A 19,893-nucleotide genomic window follows, 5' to 3' on the forward strand; every position below is an offset into this window, starting at 1 on the left:
ACATATACATCTATCCCCATATCTCTTCCCTCTTGCCTCTCCCTCCCTCCCACCCTCCCTATCCCACCCCTCCAGGTGGTCACAAAGCACCGAGCTGATCTCCCTGTGCTATGCAGCCGCTTCCCACTAGCTCAGTTTTACATTTGGTAGTGTATATATGCCCATGCCACTCTCTCACTTTGTTAGAGCCCTTCTTGAACTATCCTTATCCTGAAAATACATCATAATGAAATCTTAGAAGAACGTTCTCGTAATCGACAGTTTGTTTTTGAAAATAACCAGTAGTTCCAATATTGCTGTTTCAGGCTATCTTCACAAAATATAAGCTAAACAGTTAGCATCTGCCTTATTATTGAAGAAGGTGAGGAAAGGATTTGCCCCAGTTAAAAAATTACCCTATAGTTTTGCAGCAAACTGTTTTGCAGCAAACTTTTAATTATCTGATTATGAACTATTCATTTTGTAGATCATCAGTTTTAACTTTTTAAACTAGCTCCACGCTTCTAACTTCCTTTCGTCCTCTAATTTCTTCTCTCAAAATATTTATTCCATTCGTCACTTACTCTTTGCTACCTCATCCAACTCCCATCATATCTCACTCTTAAACCTCGCCCCAGACACCGTCTCTTCCAGTCTACCAAATCATTCATGCCAAACTAAGATTACAAATGTACCCATTTTATCATATCCCTCCCCTGCTCAAAAGTTTACCATGAGGCATGAAGGCTTCTTCCTACCGCCTAAGGCTTCTACTCTAATAATCCTATTATTACTACGGGAAATATATTTTAAAAAATAAGTTTGCTGTGGACACCCTCCAAAGAGGTTTAGTTAACTAAGATACCAAAAGGCTACTCTTATGTTTTCACCTCAGTGCAAACTGGTATTCACATCCAGTCACAACCACCCCTTGCCCCATCCCCAGCTATCCAATATTATCTCACCTCTGAGACCCTATTCCACACAAGGGGACTTTCATTGTCTCCTATAGAAGCCTCTCCATCTGAAACCTTAGCATGCTTCCCTGAGAAACCTTAGAAGCCTACACACATCTTGGCCATCTGTAGCCTACTAAAGAAATGATCACTTATATCAACAATTTTGACACTTGTATTTTTATGTACTACACAGCTTCTAATGTAAGATTTTGCATTTACTGGTAGGCACCCAATACATTTTCACTGATTTCATGCTGTTTCGCTTAGATGTCCCTGAAAATAGGGTCTTGGTCCTATATTTCTATTTTCCTTTAATTCCTGATTCAATATCCATTGGTCAGAGCTTGGGGTCCTGAGAATTACAAGTGACTTTTTCCCCCACTAGTTCTAAGGCCACTCCATCAGGACCACAGAGGGAATTCACTGGAGACATGGCTACTGTTCAGACACAGTAGGTCTTTTGGTGATTAAGAATAAAAGTGTGGGCTTCCCTGGTGGCACAGTGGTTAAGAATTTGCCTGCCAGTGCAGGAGACATGGGTTTGAGCCCTGGTCTGGGAATACCCCACATGCCGCAGAGCAACTAAGCCCATGTGCCACAACTACTGAGCCTACGCTCTAAAGCCCACGCGACACAACTACTGAGCCCGCGTGATACAACTACTGAAGCCCGCGTGCCTAGAGCCCGTGTTCCGCAACAAGAGAAGCCACCGCAATGAGAAGCCCGCATACCACAACAAAGAATAGTCCCCACTCGCCAAAACTAGAGGAAGCCAGCGTGCAGCAATGAAGACCCAACGCAGCCAAAAATTAAAAAAAAACGAATAAAAGCGTGCCAAAACTCCCACTCTCCTGGCTTTGAAATGAACTGGCTTTCTTTCCTTCCTTCTGTCCTTCTTTCCTTCCTTCCTTCCCTCCTCCCTCCCTCCCTTCCCTCCTTTCGGCTGTATTGGGTCTTCGTTGCTGCGCGTGGGCTTTCTCTAGTTGTGGCGAGCAGGGGCTACTCTTCGTTGCGGTGTGCGGGCTTCTCATTGCGGTGGTTTCTCTTGTTGTGGAGCACGGGCTCTAGGCATGCAGGCTCGGTAGCTGTGGCTCGCGGGCTCCAGAGTGCAGGCTCAGCAGTTGTGGCACACACGCTTAGTTGCTCCATGGCATGTGGGATCTTCCCAGACCAGAGATCGAACCCTTGTCCCCTGCATTGGCAGGTGGAGTCTTAACCACTGTGCCACCAGGGAGGTCCCTGAACTGGCTTTTTGCTTGTTCGTTTGTTTTGTTTTGGTTTTGGTTTTTTTTGCGGTACATGGGCCTCTCACTGTCGTGGCCTCTCCCGTTGCAGAGCACAGGCTCTGGATGTGCAGGCTCAGCGGCCATGGCCCATTGGCCCAGCCGCTCTGCGGCATGTGGGATCCTCCTGGACCGGGGCACGAACCCGCGTCCCCTGCATCGGCAGGCAGACTGCCAACCACTGCGCCACCAGGGAAGCCCTGAACTGGCTTTTTTAAACCTGCAGAATTAGAATATTTTCTTGTTTTACCAAATCTTCATGAAACCCATATAACAGGGTTTGTTTTCCTATTTTCAGTTGTTTTCTTCAGACTGTTTTTTCCCTTTCCTTCTTTCTTTTTTTTTCTTTTGGCCATGTGGCACAACTTAGTTCCCTGACCAGGAATCAAACCCATGTCCCCTGCACTGGAAGCACAGAGTCTTAACCACTGGACTGCCAGGGAAGTCCGAAAACAATGTTGTTTGTTTTTATTTTGGCCGTGCCATGTGGCTTGCAGGATCTCAGTTCCTCAACCAGGGATCGAACCAGATCCATGGCAATGAAAGGCTGGAACCCTAACCACTAGGCCACCAGGGAACTCCCTGGGTGACTGTTTTGATAAGCTTTATTACCTGGCAGATTGTCATTCTGTTGATTATTTCTATATAATAAAGGTTTTGTTTGTTTTTTTTAAGTCACAATTTAGGCCCTGAAAAGCACTTTAGAGATAATTTTGGTGAACACTTTTATTTTACAGCCTGCCCTGTTACTGAGCTTTTTGCATTCCTATGCCTTAGGAATAGAGGCTGCTTAGTGATCATTTCTAAATTTCAAAAACAACAATAAGAGGAACTCCTGGAATAGAGTGAACAAAAAAATAGGAAGTGGGGTGACTCTTAGGGTCAGCCTGAGCCTTTTGCTTATGCACGATTAATCCTAGCCACCACGTTGCTTGTTTCTTCTGGTTAGATTTTTTTATTCGAACAAGAAATGCATTAAGAATAAGATGATAAGAAAGAATGAATGTCCTAGAATCTGAATATAAGTAGTTTGACCCTGCAGTATAAAGTCCCTCACTGAAATCTACTGCCCAGGGACTCTGTACTCTATGCAGACCTACCACTCTTTACCTGGGTTTCCACACGAACCATATCAGAACCTTAATCCTGATCTCTCACACACATGGCACCACAGATTTATGACACAAGTGCTTTAACTGATAATTATCATTTATCTATCTATTTATTTGTAAATAAGTTTATCAATTTAATTTTCATTGGTCTTTTCTGGGGGTTGAGAGGTGGCCTAGAAGCATGAGCTTATAGACAAGGGATAAGCATTCTGTGTTGTGTCAGGCAATTAAATATTTCATTGCTCTCACTAATTTTTTTTCTCTCCTCTTTCTCTGTCTTTTCCTTGTTGTTTTGTTTTTGTTTTTTGTTTTTTCTCTCTTTTTCCCCCTCTTTATTTTCTAGGACAGCACCTACATTGATCTAAGAGACAAACTTGTTTCTGAATTTAAATATAACTCAAAATACAGGGAACAGACCAAAACAAATGGAAAGCTTCGGGAAAAGGAGAAAGGGTGACACCTGCTGGAAGAACCACTGGTGGTCTGGATTCGAAATAGAATCTCCCAGGGAAAATGTACATACACACAAAACTTCACATAATTATCAGGAAATAAGGTCCCCCGAAGCACATCCATGAACCCCAAGAATCCCAGGTTGAGAATAATAAAATAGGTAATCTTTATTGGGTGCTTACCCTCTGCCAGATGCGTTACATGTATAACCTCATTTAATCCTCACAACTACCCTGATGTATGTATTATTATTTGCAGACAAGGAAACTGACGCCAAGAGAACTTAAGTAATTAGTACAGAATCACAGTTATTGAGTTGTGAAATTGGATTTAAATCTAGGGCCATCAGAATTCTTATCCCCTAAACTATACTGCCTGCCCTAAATACATATATATTTTTAATAATATAATTTTATAGTTAAAATATATAATTTTTTCTCTTATAACTCTCGATATTTCTGAAAGATAAGTAAATAACAACTAAAGGCAGCATGGTAAAACAAAACAGATCTCAAACATTATCCCACATGCTCTTAAAGGTTTCCAAATCCCTCCTGACATATATTAAATCACAGAAGAGGAGAAGCTTCACTGCTACACTGAAGGACCAAAGGAAAGGCAAAGAAACAGGGAACTGGATTAATAGTACTAGAGGACAGGGATAAAGGAATGTATATACTCATGAGCGGAGACACTGATCTAATGGAAAAAGCAGAAGGGCCATTTTCAGTCTAAGAAGTAGAAGGGCCATTCCAAGCAGTAGACTTAGATTCAAGTCATAAACTGTATATAGTATAAAACAATACTTTCATTTTTTTTAGTGATTTTGTTTCTAACTAGTAAAATATGTTATATATATAGAAAACAAGAGGAATTAAAATCATTTCTGTGTCTCAAGCTAAACTTCCCAGAAAAAGACAAATTGTATAGATACACCTACTTTCCCCATCCTCAGAGGCTATTATGTTCAAATCGGAAGACATACAGAGCTAAAATACGTGAACAGCATAGAAGGAAAGAGAGCTGAATAGTCAATGTGTTTACTGGCAGCACAGTATCACAGAAGACAAAACCACTAATAATTAGTACATCTCCTTCTACTCTCTCTTTTCCTATGTATCCCCCCTTGCCCTGCATCCTCTTCTTTTGAGCTCTGCTTATGTTTTTCAGCTCCACAGCCTTAACTTGTTAAAAGATAGTCAAGATAAGATCTACAGACTCCAGGACCCAGCCTGACCTTGAGTCAGTCTTGGTAGAGGTGACTTGTGGCTGAAAGGTCCACACCAGGGTTTTCCTGAGAATCTCAGGTGGCTCTGGGATTCCTGAGGTGGATTTTAACTTCAAATCAAGTTCAGAACATATCAGTCCAGTCTTCCCAGGAGAGGCATTCAGCAGAAAATCTGTTTAGTACCTAAGACTTGACTATGCAAGATATATTATGAAGCAAAAAAACTAATTCCAGAAGCCACTTCCTCAAATTCCTCAAATGTTGTAGACACACTGTATATTCCCACATAGTACATTGTTATACACAGTATTTGCTCCAGGAACCAGGTGTAGGAAAAAACAATGCCAGGCCACCCACATCCTCTGCACAGCTCTGGTGGAAGCCACTGTGCCTTTGCTTCCACCAGACCCTCTGAATGGTCTGATGTGGACTCAGCCCTCCTATGGGAGAGCTGTGAGTAGGGACAGACGAGGCTCCCTCCTATAACATCTTCATCTATTTCTGTCTGTCTTCCCAACGCGGATTAGCAAAAAAGCACACAGAACAGAGGTAGAGGCTTAGTGTAAAGTGAAGGCAAGAAACTCTGAAAGCTGATTTTGAGGATTAAGGTCAAAGCCCAATATTCCTTTCTTCTCACTGACTAAGGGTTAGGGACTTTGCTAGGTCTCTCTCCCCACCTCTGCACTCTCTCTGCCATATGTGTACACAGTTTAAGAAATTAGGCCTATCCCTTTAGTGCCATACTCAAAAGAGTAAGTGACAACAGTAATAACATACCTAATAAATTATACAATTTTGATGACTGTTGTGAGTCATCATAAAATTGCACTGATCATAAGCTTCAGTTTGTGGAACACTGCTGGCTTCTGTACTTAGGCAGAAGTGTATGGACTTAATCAAGTACATGTGCCGAAACGGTTTAGTCACTCTTTAGACGTTCATATGTCTATCAGAGTGTAAGAAGTGAGAAATACTTGGAATATCACTGAGACATGGCTATGACCATCCGTTTTAAACCACTTCCCTTTAAACTGGTTCTGATGAGAACTTTAATAACATTACCTAATAGTTAAATAGCAATGGGGCTGTTTTGCATCTCTCTCTTAATTTGCATACCATAATTCCTGCTCTACTATTATGCATTAATAAATAGTATGTTGTTAGCAAAGTCATATCAATTTTTACGGGAAAAAAAGATAACTGTAGTCTGAAGTGTAGCTACAACCTGGGGCAGTAGAAAGAGAATACTGGACTTACAAATAATCAGGTGATGTAACTTCACATTCTGAGGCCAAAACTTCTCAACTGCAGGTAACATTCTTTGAATCTCATTCGCATTATTATTATCATTTTTTTTAATGGTAAGTGGAGGAAGTCATTATTTTTTAAATGCAGTTAATAATACCCACTTTGCTACCTGCCAGGTCTGTGCTGAGAATGAAATGAGAATGTATTTGTGAGAAAAAATGCTGTGGAAATTATGAAATGCTACTCAAATATAAGGCATTATTATTGTCAGCACTATCTTGGTATTACTGAAGACTCTCTAGAGGTTAGTCACATAAAAATTCAAAAAAAAGATCTAGTTGTCAAAATGGACTGACTCCACCAATCTTATTTTAAACAGTCTACTCTTGGATGATCAACTTACCTCGATGGAGGGAAAGGCTGTTCAATTCTAGGGATGTAAATTCACAGATACAGACAAACAGTCTCTCGCCCTCTTTTAGACTGGGAATGGTAACAACTTCCACAAAACTGCTGGGGAACTGTCCTGAAAATAAAAGCAAACATTTCCAATATTAAAATTCCTTTTTTCTATCTGTGTACCAGGACAAAAAACTTTTTTCTGAGCCCATTTATAAACCCTGAATTGAAAACTCACTGAGTACTCATCACTGGAGAATATAGTATAGAAAACATGCAGTGCACAAAATTAGGTGCATGCAGAACACAGAGTGCAATTCAATTCAATGAGCATTTACTGGGTGTCACTCTATCAAAGGCACACTGCAGAGGGGAAAATGAGTAAGACAGTCCTGGCCCTGAAAGATCTTAAAATTTGATTCAGACATAAAATCTAATTCAGACATAAACAATAATTCAGTTTGAAATCCAGTGTCACATCCTAGGTACACAAATTGCTATGGAAGTTCAGAGAAGGTAGGAAATGGGTCAGGAAGAAAATGAAAATTTTTATGAAAAAGACTAGAGTTGAATCTGAAGACTGGCAGGGTTTTAACAAGTAATAATAGACAAACAGGGCCTGTCAGTTGGAACACATTGGAAAGTTTAGTTGATTCCACCTTCTAACTATCTCTTGCATCTGTTCACTTATCTCCAGATTCACCACCTCGGTCCAAGCCATCAGCACCTCTCACCTGGATTACTGCATCCACTTCCCATCCCACCTCCCTGTCTTTGGCTTTGCCCTTTCCTACCATTCTTCAATCTGTAGCATCAAGCCTTCTAAAAGACAAATCTGATTGTGCTTAAAGCACGTTTACAGTATCTTGTTTCCACAACTCCTTTCCATGGCATGCGCTGTCCTCCATGATCTAGCTTCCGCTCATCTCCCCATGCCATCTCCCCCTGCTCAACCATTCACACTCCATATGCCAGACTGAACTTTCTCAGTCCTTCCATGTTCTTTCTCTCTCATTCCAGGGCCTCTGAATAAGCAATTCTCTCTGCCTACCCTCTTTGCCTTGCTAACTCCTACTCACCATTTTTATCTCAGCTGAGATGTCACTTCTACTGGGAAATAATCTATCATCTCCCAAATGTGGCTTAAGTAACAATAAGAGTCTGTTCTAAGGATTGTATGATATACTCCAGCCCAGACTTCCATAAATATATATAAGTTAAAGATTGGATTTAACATAGATGCATAGTGTGGGGGAAAACCTTCCAGCCTTCCCTTGGCAAATTCATAAAAGAAACTGGTGCTAACATGTTTTCAAGAATAGAAAAAAGGAAGCCAGGTGCATGGAAAGTGGGAGTTAAGTGCATCTAGGGTAGAGGGCAGATTTAATAAATTTAGGACACCCACGAATCTAGGAGGGCAGCTGGTACCTAACCATGTCAACCTTTTAAAGGAACCAGTAAGGAGAGATGCAGTGATAACAGACATTCTCTCCTTGCTGGTAGAAACCACAGTAAACACACACAGAAAACACAAAAGGATCTGAAGTGTATTTATTGGGCTTCCCCTTAAACCTTTATTTTTAATATGGAAAGAAGGGAGGGTCTGTGGTCTATTTTGTACGTGAGGAATTATGAACCTCTTACCTGTCACATCCTCTTTCTTTCCTAGAAGCCAAAATTCATCCACCACTGCCAACACCTCAATAACATCTCCCACAAAGAGCGGCAGTTCTTCTGATACGCTAGGGCAGAAGTCAAAGATGGCTCGAACCACTGAGCCAGCCTCCATCTTTTATAACCTGGAAAGAAAGGTCAATAGAAATGGGAAAGCATAAGTATTTAAGACACTGTAATATACATTGCTATCTTGAGAATTATCATTAAGATATAAAGTATCTTATTAATAATAAATTATTACTAAGATATAAAGTATATATAAGACTACTTATAATGAAGTCAAAGCTAAGCAAATAAGAAGTTTGTACTTTTAAAAAATCAAAATACTGTCTCATTTCTTTAAAAACAATAATTTCCTCATATGTTTTCATTTAATTCTCCAAGTCATTCTGGAATTGAAAGAAAAAGTGACTTATAGCTATGTGGAATAGAAAACATGCAACTTGGAAATGCAGACTTTCCAATATGCTTTAAGAAGGCAATATGGGAATTAACATTTTTAAGGTACCAGGCAAGAGGGTACTCTTAAAATATGGTATTTAAAAAGTAGGGATTTTAAATATGGCATTTCATCTATTCCCCATAACTATCTTTTTTGCTTATCTTTTTCCCTTTGTATTTCCACATGTATTTATTTTATTTTTTCTTCAAGTTTTATTGAGATATAATTGGCATACAGCTCTGCATAAGTTTAAGGTACAAAGCATAATGATGTGACTTACATACAACATGAAGTGATGATCACAATAAGTGTAGTGAATGTCCATCATCTCATACAGATACAAAATGAAAGAAAAAGAAAAAAATGTATTTTTCCTTATGACGATGGCTCTTAGGATTTACTCTCTTAACAACTTTCATACATAACACATAGCTGTGTTAATTATATTGATCGTGTTGTACATGATATCCCTAGTACTTATTTACCTTATAACTGGGAGTTTATACCTTTTGACTGTCTTTGACCAATTCCCACCCCTCCGCCCGCCCAGCCTCTGGTCCCCACAAATCTGATCTTTTTTTCCATGAGTTTATTTTTGAAGTATAGTTGACCTACAACACTGTCAGTTCCTGTTACACAACTTAGCGATTCAATATTTCTATGCATTTCAAAATGATCACCACGATAAGTCTAGTCATATGTCACCATACAAAGATATTAGTTATTAACTATATTCCCCACGCTATACCATGACTCATTTATTTTACAACTGGAGGTTACTTCTTAAACTCTCTCACCTATTTCTTTCCTCCCCTCACCCCCCTTCCTTCTGGAAACCACCTGTTTGTTCTTTGAATCTATGACTTTGTTTTATGTTTGTTCATTTGTTTTTTAGATTCCACATATAAGTAAAAACATACAGTATTTGTCTTCCTCTGACTTATTCATTTAGCAGAATACCCTCTAGGTCCATCCATGTTATTGAAAATGACAAGATTCCATTCTTTTTTATGAATAATATTCCATTGGCATGGAATATTCCATTCCATCTTCTTCATCCATTCATCTATTAATGGGCACTAAGCTTGCTTCCATAGCTTTTGTAAATAATGCTGCAATGAACACAGGCGTACATATATCTTTCTGAATTAGCTTTCTTCAGATAAATACCCAGGAGTGGAGTTGCTGGATCATACAGTAGTCCGATTTTTAATTTTTTGAGGAAACTCCATACTGTTTTCCATAGTGTTTGTACCAATTTACATTCCCACCAACACTGCATAAGGTTTCCCTTTTCTCCACATCCTCGCCCACACTTGTTATTTATTATCTTTAACAGCCAATCTGACAGGTGTGAGATGACATCTCATTGTAGTTTTTCTTTGCATTTCCTTCATGTGCCTGTTGGCCACCTGTATGCCTTCTTTGGAAAAATGTCTAGATCCTCTGCCTGTTTTTTAATTGGGTTGCTTGTTTTTTTGATGTTGAGTTGGATGTATCATTTGCAAATATCTTCTCCCATTCAGTACGTGGCGTTTTCGTTTTGCTGATAGTTTCCTTTGCTGTACAAAAGCTTTTTTTTAATATAAATTTATTTTATTTTTGGCTGCATTGGGTCTTGTTGCTGTGCATGGGCTTTCTCTAGTTACAGCGAGTGGAGGCTGCTCTTTGCTGCAGTGCACGGGCTTCTCAGTGCAGTGGCTTCTCTTGTTGCAGAGCATGGGCTCTAGGCGTGCGGGCTTCAGTAGCTGTGGCACACAGGCTCAGTAGTTGTGGCTCGTGGGCTCTAGAGCGCAGGCTCAGTTGTTGTGGCGCACAGGCTTAGTTGCTCCACGGCATGTAGGATCCTCCTGGACCAGGGCTCGAACCCGTGTCCCCTGCATTGGCAGATGGACTCTCAACCACTGGGGGAAGTGACTGAGAGCTTTTTAATTTGGTGTAGTCCCTCCCCACAGCTATCTTAAAGATGAGGGTACTGAGGCTCAGCAAGTTAGAATATTTGTTCAAGATCACAGAGCTTACAGCAGCAGGGCCAGGATTCAGACTGAGTGCATTCCGGCCTCTACCTACTGAGACTGTGCCTGTAAAAAAACCGATTTGACCTGAAGAACAGCAGCAGGACCATACCTCAGTGGCCCAGATTTAAAATGCATTGAAAAAGACAAATCCATAAGAAGAATAAGAAAGGGCTATGTAGATGGCGCCTCCAGACAAGCTTTAGTACACTATACCAGATCAAGAATGTGTTTTCGGTTCAAGGACGCCTACGGCCCAAACTTGCATACTATCTTATGGTGTCTGTGCTGTAACAAGACAATGTGTCTGTTACTTTGTGTCAAGAGAGCCTAAGGACATGTTAAGCAATAGAAAGGGAGGCAATAAATAGAGGGCATTGCCATCAGCCATGATTACACTTCTCCAAGGTCTTTTGTAAGGAGTGGCAGAAGATCTCCAGAGTATCCAGGTCCCAAGCCTGTTTTTCTTTATTTGCCTCAAGTATCATTTGGTGTTGGCAGAGATGAGGATTCTAACTTTCATCTCACATATAACAATAAACAACATCAGAAAGCACTAAGTGCCTAATTACAAAAAAGGATAGTTATAGCTCTAAGTTTACAGTCTACAAATGATGTGGACAAACATTTAGGCACATAAGAAACTGTTCAGTCCGTTAATGTGAAGGGCCTATAAGATTTTAATGGCACATGCAACACACATATTACATATTTAATTTGAACTGTTGAGTAAAAAGAGCTTATCTTTGAGTTACTGAAACTTTTTTTCCTATAATGAGATGATTTGGGTACACAATGGAGAAGAGAAGTAGCTAGTACCATTCCCCACATCCTCTCCCACCACATATTTTCTTTAAGTATTAAAAAAATATAGAATTAAAATCACACACTGAGGAGGCAGCATAATGTGAATGCAAAGTACAAGGCTCCTTGAGTCAGAGAAATCAAGGTTCAAATCTCAGCTCCACTAGTTATTAGCTTTTTCACCTTGAATATATTACTTAAACTCTTTGGGCTTCAGCTTCCTTTTTCAGAAAAATGGCGATAATCATACTTTCAAAATAATCATCAAGAGGATGATAATGATAAAAATAATTATACTAATGCCTAACATTTATTGAGCACTTACTATGTGCCATGCATTGTACTATGAATTCCCTCACTGAGTTCTCACAACAACCTTATTGTATATAATTGATTCCCATTTTGCTAGTGAGGATACAAGGTCAGAGAGCCTATATAACCTGTCCAGGTCACAAAGTCAGTCAGACATGGAATAGGAACCCAGATCTGCCTGTCTCCAAAGCCTTAACCAGTATGCTAATAGTGTGAAAGGACCTAAGCCAGCACCTAGGTGCTCAATAAATGTTAGCAGTTATTACTAAACATCATTCCCATAATGAGCTACAAGGTCAAATGTGTACCACCAATACAGCATCACCAGAATGTGATATTTCAAGTATATAAACTCTACAGAATTTACCATTTCAACACGTCAAAACGTGGTTAACTTTGACCATGTTTTTAAAATAGGCACATTATATACACCCTTGCCTTCTTCAGTAGAAGAAAAGACACTGAACATGAACTTAGTAAGTTCATTATTAAGACCATACCTTACTGTACTCTGCTGTAATACAAAATACCAGTACTATGTAACTTTTAGGTCTTTCTCTTTTAATGTCAGCTTTCCCTTTGCTATCACTTTATTTCCTCTGTCAACTTTTCTACCTCTTTCTAGATTGTTGTTTATAATCTGTTAGGGGGTTGGAGGACCACACACACCCCACCAAAATTATTTAAAGTTTCCAGATAAATAAAAAGTAAACATGCGCCAAATGAGAGGCTAACAAACTCTTCTGCAGTGGTAAAGTACATGTGGTAGTGCTAGAGTCCTTCAACAGTTATTTTTTGTGTGCTCTGAGGCCCCTTTCTTATTTTCTGGCTGTCTTCCAGACAGCTGAAGTTGCCAGATGTCAAATTTCCACATAAGGGTGGTGCCATAAATATTTGTTCCCTAAAACAAACAATATTTTTCAAAACCCTTAGCCATCTATAAGTTATTAAAACAATTCCTCAAGGTTGAGCCAGGTAGATATTATTTTCCTTCTACTACTATATTTTCTCAAATTCCATCTCACTGTCAGACTAAATATATACCTCATTATCTAAAGTATCAAGTAAAGAATTAGCATAAGCCCCACAGGATAACTTAGAGACCTACCCTGTTACATGGAGGAGTAACCTTTGTTATTTGAAAGAGTTAAAGCTTCTCCCTGAGAACCTTCCTGCTTTACCAGAATATGACTCAGAAGCAGAGGAGGGTCTGGCTCAATAAATACTTTTACTGACTGACCTCCCACCCTATTGGAAGGAGTGTGTAATCACTGAGGAATACACATCCTGGAAGGGTGATGAAATCAGAGCCTGGCTAAACTACATGATTTGTGGGTGAGACCAGAGAGGAGATCTTTATGTCCTCTGTTTTATGTGGAATATCGTGAATTTCATCTGTCTTCCCTGTATACACTATAAAAAGCAACAATTATTGTTTTTGTCTGGGCCATTTTAGAAGCCTGGACTGGGAATTCCCTGGCAGTCCAGTGGTTAGGAGTCAGTGCTTTCACTGCCGTGATCCGGGTTCAATCCCTGGTCAGGGAACTAAGATCCTGCAAGCCACACAGTGCAGCCAAAACAAAAACAATAAAACACCCCAGAACATATGTTTTGAAACTCAGTCATAACTAGCTTATATATGAACTGTTCCACCAACTTCAGATGGAAGTAAAAAGAACTACAATTGGAAATCAGAAAGCAGATGGCCTTGAGAGAAAGCAGAGGAAATAAATGCCTGTATGGCACAAAGTCTCGGACATCAGAAAGTTTGCTATGAAAACAACGCTTCTTCTCTTGCTGGTGAATGCCAGCCCTTCCACCTTTGCAGAGTCACTGCATTTGAGGTGTAAAGATCCTTCATTCTTCAAACGCTTACAGGACGTAAAACTCTATGAGGGAGGAGATTTTTGTCTGTTTTGTTCACTGGTCTGGAGTAATGCTCAATGAGTAATTTTTGGTGAGCAAATGATTTATTGAACTTTAGGAAAATACATGGAACTGTTCATATCAAAATCTCTACTTCCACTTACATGAAACTAAAGTAACCATCTCTTCTCCACAGTTTTACCTTCCAGCTTCAGTAACAGTGTCATATAAATCTTTCAGATCAAACATTAAAATCTTGCACTTCTTCATCCTCTACAGACCACAGACAGTAGGCTCAGCTCTCTGGCAAAGAGCTAAACCAGAACCAGGGTTCAGGTCTGTTTGACTCCAATGTCCATGTTCTTTTTACTATAAATGTTACTTCTCTTAAATCTCACTGGTTCTTCCTCCAAAATCTCTAGATTTCCTTTTTCCTCTCCTTAGTCCTCCGATATTGTATTATGAAAATCTTCAAACAGCCAAGTTGAAAGAATTTTACACCCACCACCTAGAGTCTACCATTAACAGGTTACTGCAGCCACTTTATCACATACTATCTCTCTCTCTATCCATTTATCAGTCCATGTTATTTTTTGATGCATTTCAAATATATTTTATCTTTGATGCATTTCAAAATAAAGCACAGACATTTCCCCCAGTACTTCAGCATATGTCTTAACTAGAGTTTATTATTTGTTTACAGTTTGTCTGTTTTCTTTTTGGGAAGTACCATTTTCCTCTCTTCTTGGCTAAAGATACAATTCTTTTCTCCCCACTCATCTGTCAGTGAACCTGGTTAATCTTTTAAACTGTCAATCTTTACATATTACACAGTTGCTAAGAATTTACAAGGTTTTCCTACTCTCTATAATTCATGCACATATTCAACAAATATTAATCAAGCCAAACAGAGTCAATTAAATTCCCACGCAGACTAAAAATTTGGCTCTGCTGGGTAGACTAATCATTGGATGACCCTTTAACCCCATATTCTTTAAATATTTATTCTCTAATTCTGTTGGTGACTGACAGGAGCATTTAAACTCTCCTCTATTGTCCTAAGCAACTCAACTCCTATCCCAAGGTATCCACCCTACACAGGACAAAATAAGACCCTGCAGATAACCTGACCACTCTCTTAGAAGGAGATACTCAGGCTTATCTTTCAATGAGGGAGAGATCTAAAGAGCAGACAACTGTTTGGTTTTTCGTTTTTGTTTTTTTTTTTTTTTGCTGTGTTTGGTCTTTATTGCTGCTTGCGGGCTTTCTCTAGTTGCAGCAAGCAGGGGCTACTCTTCTTTGCGGTGTGTGGGCTTCTCATTGCAGTGGCTTCTCTTGCTGCAGAGCATGTGCTCTAGGTGCACAGGCTTCAGTAGCTGTGGCTCACGGGCTCTAGAGCGCAGGCTCAGTAGTTGTGGCGTGTGGACTTAGTTGCTCGGCAGCATGTGGGGTCTTCCTGGACCAGGAATCGAATCCGTGTCCCCTGCATTGGCGGGCGGATTCTTTTTTTTTTTTTTTAACATCTTTATTGGAGTATAACTGCTTTACAATGGTGTGTTAGTTTCTGCTTTATAACAAAGTGAATCAGCTATACATATACATATATCCCCATATCTCTTCCCCTTTGAGCCTCCCTCCCACCATGGACTGAAGACCTTGGCAGCTACCTTTTAATCCATTTTTGCTCCCCTGATGTACCAAGGAATACTCAAGATGATATGAGATAAGCTGTAGTTCCTGCCCCCAAGAAGCTTAGCTTAGTCCCCACCATTTCCCCAAAATATGTTCTGAGGACACTTATCATATTGCACCCAAATACAAGAGCTCTATGGTCATTATAAACCTGGGAAAGGCTATAAGCCATATTTCTCTCTTGGAGGGGCATAAAAAATAAAGACTGAGTCAATCCAGGCAAGAATCACTTTTTAATCCAGCTTTCCTAAATTTTCTGGCAAAGCACACTTTTTTCAGGTCAACCTTCAAATTTTTAAAATTGTTTCTCACCCCACTTATTCATAAATAGTCCTTGTGCAGTCCTAGCCAATCAAAATGCTCTCTGCTCCCATAAAGCACTTTCTGTCCAGAACTTGTTCTTCCTTTACATGCTGTTTCTTTTTTCCATGGGGGGTTCCACTGTCTGTCCACACATTTAAACTCTCCCCACTCTCTACTGCTTCCAGATGATGCCCTTCTCTCTTGCTCAAGCCCACCTCCACCTTTCATGTCTCAGCTCCCTTGCTCTTATTCACCTTGTAGATTTGTGAGACATCAGACTGGACATGTAAAAGTTACAGCCATGAGAGAGAATGTATTAATGAAAACATACTCAGAAATTGGGCTTCCCTGGTGGCGCAGTGGTTGAGAATCTGCCTGCTGGTGCAGGGGACACGGCTTCGAGCCCTGGTCTGGGAGGATCCCACATGCTGCAGAGCAACTGGGCCTGTGAGCCACAACTGCTGAGCCTGCGCATCTGGAGCCCGTGCTCCACAACAAGAGAGCCCGTGATAGTGAGAGGCCCGTGCACCGCGATGAAGAGTGGCCCCCGCTTGCCACAACTAGAGAAAGCCCTTGTACAGAAACGAAGACCCAACACAGCAAAAATAAATAATAAATTAATAAACTCCTACCCCCAACATCTTAAAAAAAAAGAAAACATACTCAGAAATAAAAATAACACTTAAAAAAGTATATCATGCAACCCAAGTGTCCATCAAAAGATGAATAGGTAAACAAAATGTGGCATATACATACAATGGAATATTATTCAGCCTTAAAAAGGAAGGGCATTCTGACACATACCACAACATGGATGAACCTTGAGCATATTATGCTAAGTCACAAAAAGACAAAAACTGTGTGATTTCACTTATATGATGTATCAAGAGTAGTAAAACCCATAGAAACAGAAAGTAGAAGGGTGGTTACCAGGGGATGATGGAAAGGAAAATGGGTACAGAGTTTCAGTTTGTGACAATGGAAAAGTTCTGAAGATGGATGGTGGTGATTGGTTGCACAAAAATGTGAATGTACTTAATGCCACAGAACTGTACACGTAAAAATGGTAAATTCTATGTTATATATATATATTTACCAAAAGAAAAAAGATTTAAAAATCTATGTCATAAAATGTGAGAGAATGTGAAAGAAGGCCTGGTAAACTTCAATAATTTTTGATAAGAAACATATCTGCAAGTCTGGACAGACTTTACTAAAAAAATCTCCTGAGATAACAAACTAAACTTTTCCCCTGATAGACACAGATATCAAACCTGGGATAGACTGAGAACACTGAACAATAAGCCAGTGCTGGGTGCCTTCCATTTCCCCTTCCAGGTCTGTCCTCCACCCTTCTGCTCTGCTCTGTGCTCCACAAGGCTGACCCCCAAGAACTGCATCAAGGCGCTCTTTTACCTCTGGCTTCCAGTTGGGTTCAGCCAATGGGTGGCACCAGGAGGAGATCTGAAGGCAGAGGGATGGTGAGGTTGGGTATTTTATTCCCATGTGTCCCTCCCTGCTGGGCTGTGGGTTGGCTATATTGTTCTACTAAAGGCCATAGCCACCATCAGAAAACCCCCTCAAAACAGCTCTTTCTCTTGGGTTAGGTAACCACCCGGTTTCTTGCCCCTGAGGTCTGGGTGGCTCACCTGTTATCCCTGGGGTACAGTACAATTCTCTGTTATTTTCCCTAAACCTGTCCATTCCATTCTAAGTGGGACCTCCTCAAATTATCCAATTTGAGTGTGCCTTCTATATTCTGCTGAGCCCTTGACAAATACATGCCCAAAAGGATTTTCTGAATTTATGAGAACTATGCATAAAAAAAGAGACAGGGCTTCCCTGGTGGTGCAGTGGTTGAGAGTCCGCCTGCCGATGCAGGGGACACGGGTTCATGCCCCGGTCCGGGAAGATCCCACATGCGGCAGAGCGTCTGGGCCCGTGAGCCATGGCTGCTGAGCCTGCGCGTCCGGAGCCTGTGCTCCGCAACGGGAAAGGCCACAACAGTGAGAGGCCCGCGTACCACAAAAAAAAAAAAAAAAAAAAAAAAAAAAAAGACAGAAAATATAGGAAACTATATAAAGTTAGTTTCCTAAATCTACCATTCTAAATCTAGGTGAGAGATAAGAGGTAGATATATAAATTTTGAAAGCTTAAAACATGTTTAGAAAAATATTGATGCCTGGGGTCCTGTGCACCCACCCTTCAAAAAAATCTCCACTTTTTTGACAGATTTGGTGCATCGGACCCAGACTCTAAATTGTTTTGAAATTCTGAGCAACCTATTTTACTACTAGGAAAGTAGGACACAATGTGTGAGAGCTTTGAAAATTTACTATGTTCTTTCAAATAGCACTGATGACACCTTGCACATTCTTCCTAATATTGCCCAATTCATAGTATAAGTCTAAATTCTGGACTTTCAGAAGAAAATTTCTGAAGGAGTTTCTTTAACTAAAAGACAGTTTCTCCTTTCTTGTTTGCTCCTACAAAGTGGGTGTGCTGGAGCAACACAGGTACATCTTTGTCAACCTGAGAAGAGATGCAAGAGGGTCCTCTTCGTAGGGACTCTCCAATATAGGTTCCTTCAAAGGAATATGCTTTCACGAGCATCTGGAAATTTCCTCATGTCTTGAAACTGAACTCTCCATAAAACATTTTGGGGAATGGAAATCCATTTAAAAAATTTCAAGTCCAAGCAATGAAAAGTAATATTTAACTTCAAAAGCAATTGCACAGTTCTCTTATTCTTGGCAATATAGGACTAAAAAGAATGAGCTCTTTCCTCTGGGTGAAAGGATAAGAGGTGTCAGAAAATGAAGTCTAAATCTGTTTCCGGAAGGAAATGAGAGAAGCTAGGAAAACATCATTTCCTCCTCTGGTTTATGTCACTAGAGTTCATTTTGGACAGAAGGTCAGCAGTCACTGCCAGGTGATTACTCAGAAAACTAGCAACAGATGAAGAGGAAAAGTAGAACCCATCTTGATCATGGTGGCCCCCATGAAGCTGAGCAGCATGGCCTGGGCTAGCTGTCCTCCAACAAGTATCTTCTTCCAACCCACTGTGCTCTCCTGATGACAGCAGCACTGACTCGCATGTACTTTGCTAAACAGGTTATGGAATGTTGGACTGTAAGAAAAAATAAAAAGCCTGTTCTGACTTAGGTGGGATGATTGTACATGAGAAATGAGGGTAGAAAAGGAATCTGCTATTGTAAACTGTCTTACAGTTTATATTATATTTTGCTTATTTCAAACTTGTCTCAAGTTGGAAGGCAACAACCTCAGCAAGGGAACAGGACATAGATCAGAGTTTCTGCCAATCATGGAAGGGCCCTTCAGTCCTCTTCAGGATTTAAACGGAACACCTCTCATCTAAAACAACTAATTTTTTTTTTTTTTTTTTTTTTACAAAAGACAATTCAAATTAAGAAAGCTTCAGGACTGACTCTTATGGGATAGCTGTTTCAACTAACTTGAAGGATTCCACCCTCCCTCTCTCCCCCACATTAAGCTGATATTTTTCTCCCTTTTTAGTTATTTTTTCAATTGCTTATATATCTCTACATCAATTTTGTCTTTTTTGGCAAATTGCACTGGTGGAGGAAGGTCCCAAGACTAATATTTTAGGACTACCAAATGTGAGGACATTTACATTAAAGAAACATTTTCAAATGGGTCAACCTAAGAGTTCCTTAAGTACTTGCTCAGGTTCCCATTTCTTAAATCCTGCATGAATCTCAATTATGAAATTTAAGCATCACTGACTCCTAAGTAAATACATTGGACATGTCTGAGCTAAGGAGCTTTATTAAAATTAGCAGCTGTGATACGTTTTGTATACAATAAATGCCCAGATAATACAACTGACAGCAACTGCAGAAGTGCAGATTAACTTGAAACTATAAAGTGAAACTTCAGGGTGAAGCTGCAGTTAACAAGGAACGAAACAAACATGTGATAACAGGCAGTTTTTAGGACAGTTTCCAGGAGATGCCAAGAACATTTATTAACCCAAGCTATGAGGATTAATAGTACAGAGATCTGCAAGGTAAGCATCTTTTTTCTTTTCCTTATCTCTTTCAAGCACAGGCTAGTTTTTTGGCTAAAGAAGATTAAAA

The 19,893-nt window shown here is 40.0% G+C and overlaps 1 protein-coding gene across 2 annotated transcripts in view; it reads right to left on the minus strand.

The window, feature by feature from the left end:
• The window catches only part of DNMBP (dynamin binding protein), a 108,164-nt gene that overhangs the window by 67,095 nt on the left and 21,176 nt on the right, over nucleotides 1-19,893 (minus strand). For both annotated transcript variants that reach the window (XM_024735031.1, XM_024735029.1), the window contains exons 2-3: nucleotides 8,306-8,460; nucleotides 6,666-6,788 (exon numbers count right to left, since the gene is read on the minus strand). In XM_024735031.1, the coding sequence (XP_024590799.1) occupies nucleotides 6,666-6,788; nucleotides 8,306-8,450 (268 nt within the window). In that variant the 5' untranslated portion in view covers nucleotides 8,451-8,460. The remainder of the gene's footprint in view (nucleotides 1-6,665; nucleotides 6,789-8,305; nucleotides 8,461-19,893) is intronic.

Source organism: Neophocaena asiaeorientalis, unplaced genomic scaffold (genome assembly GCF_003031525.2).
Source record: "Neophocaena asiaeorientalis asiaeorientalis breed wild unplaced genomic scaffold, Neophocaena_asiaeorientalis_V1.1 scaffold240, whole genome shotgun sequence".
Classification (NCBI taxonomy): domain Eukaryota; kingdom Metazoa; phylum Chordata; class Mammalia; order Artiodactyla; family Phocoenidae; genus Neophocaena; species Neophocaena asiaeorientalis.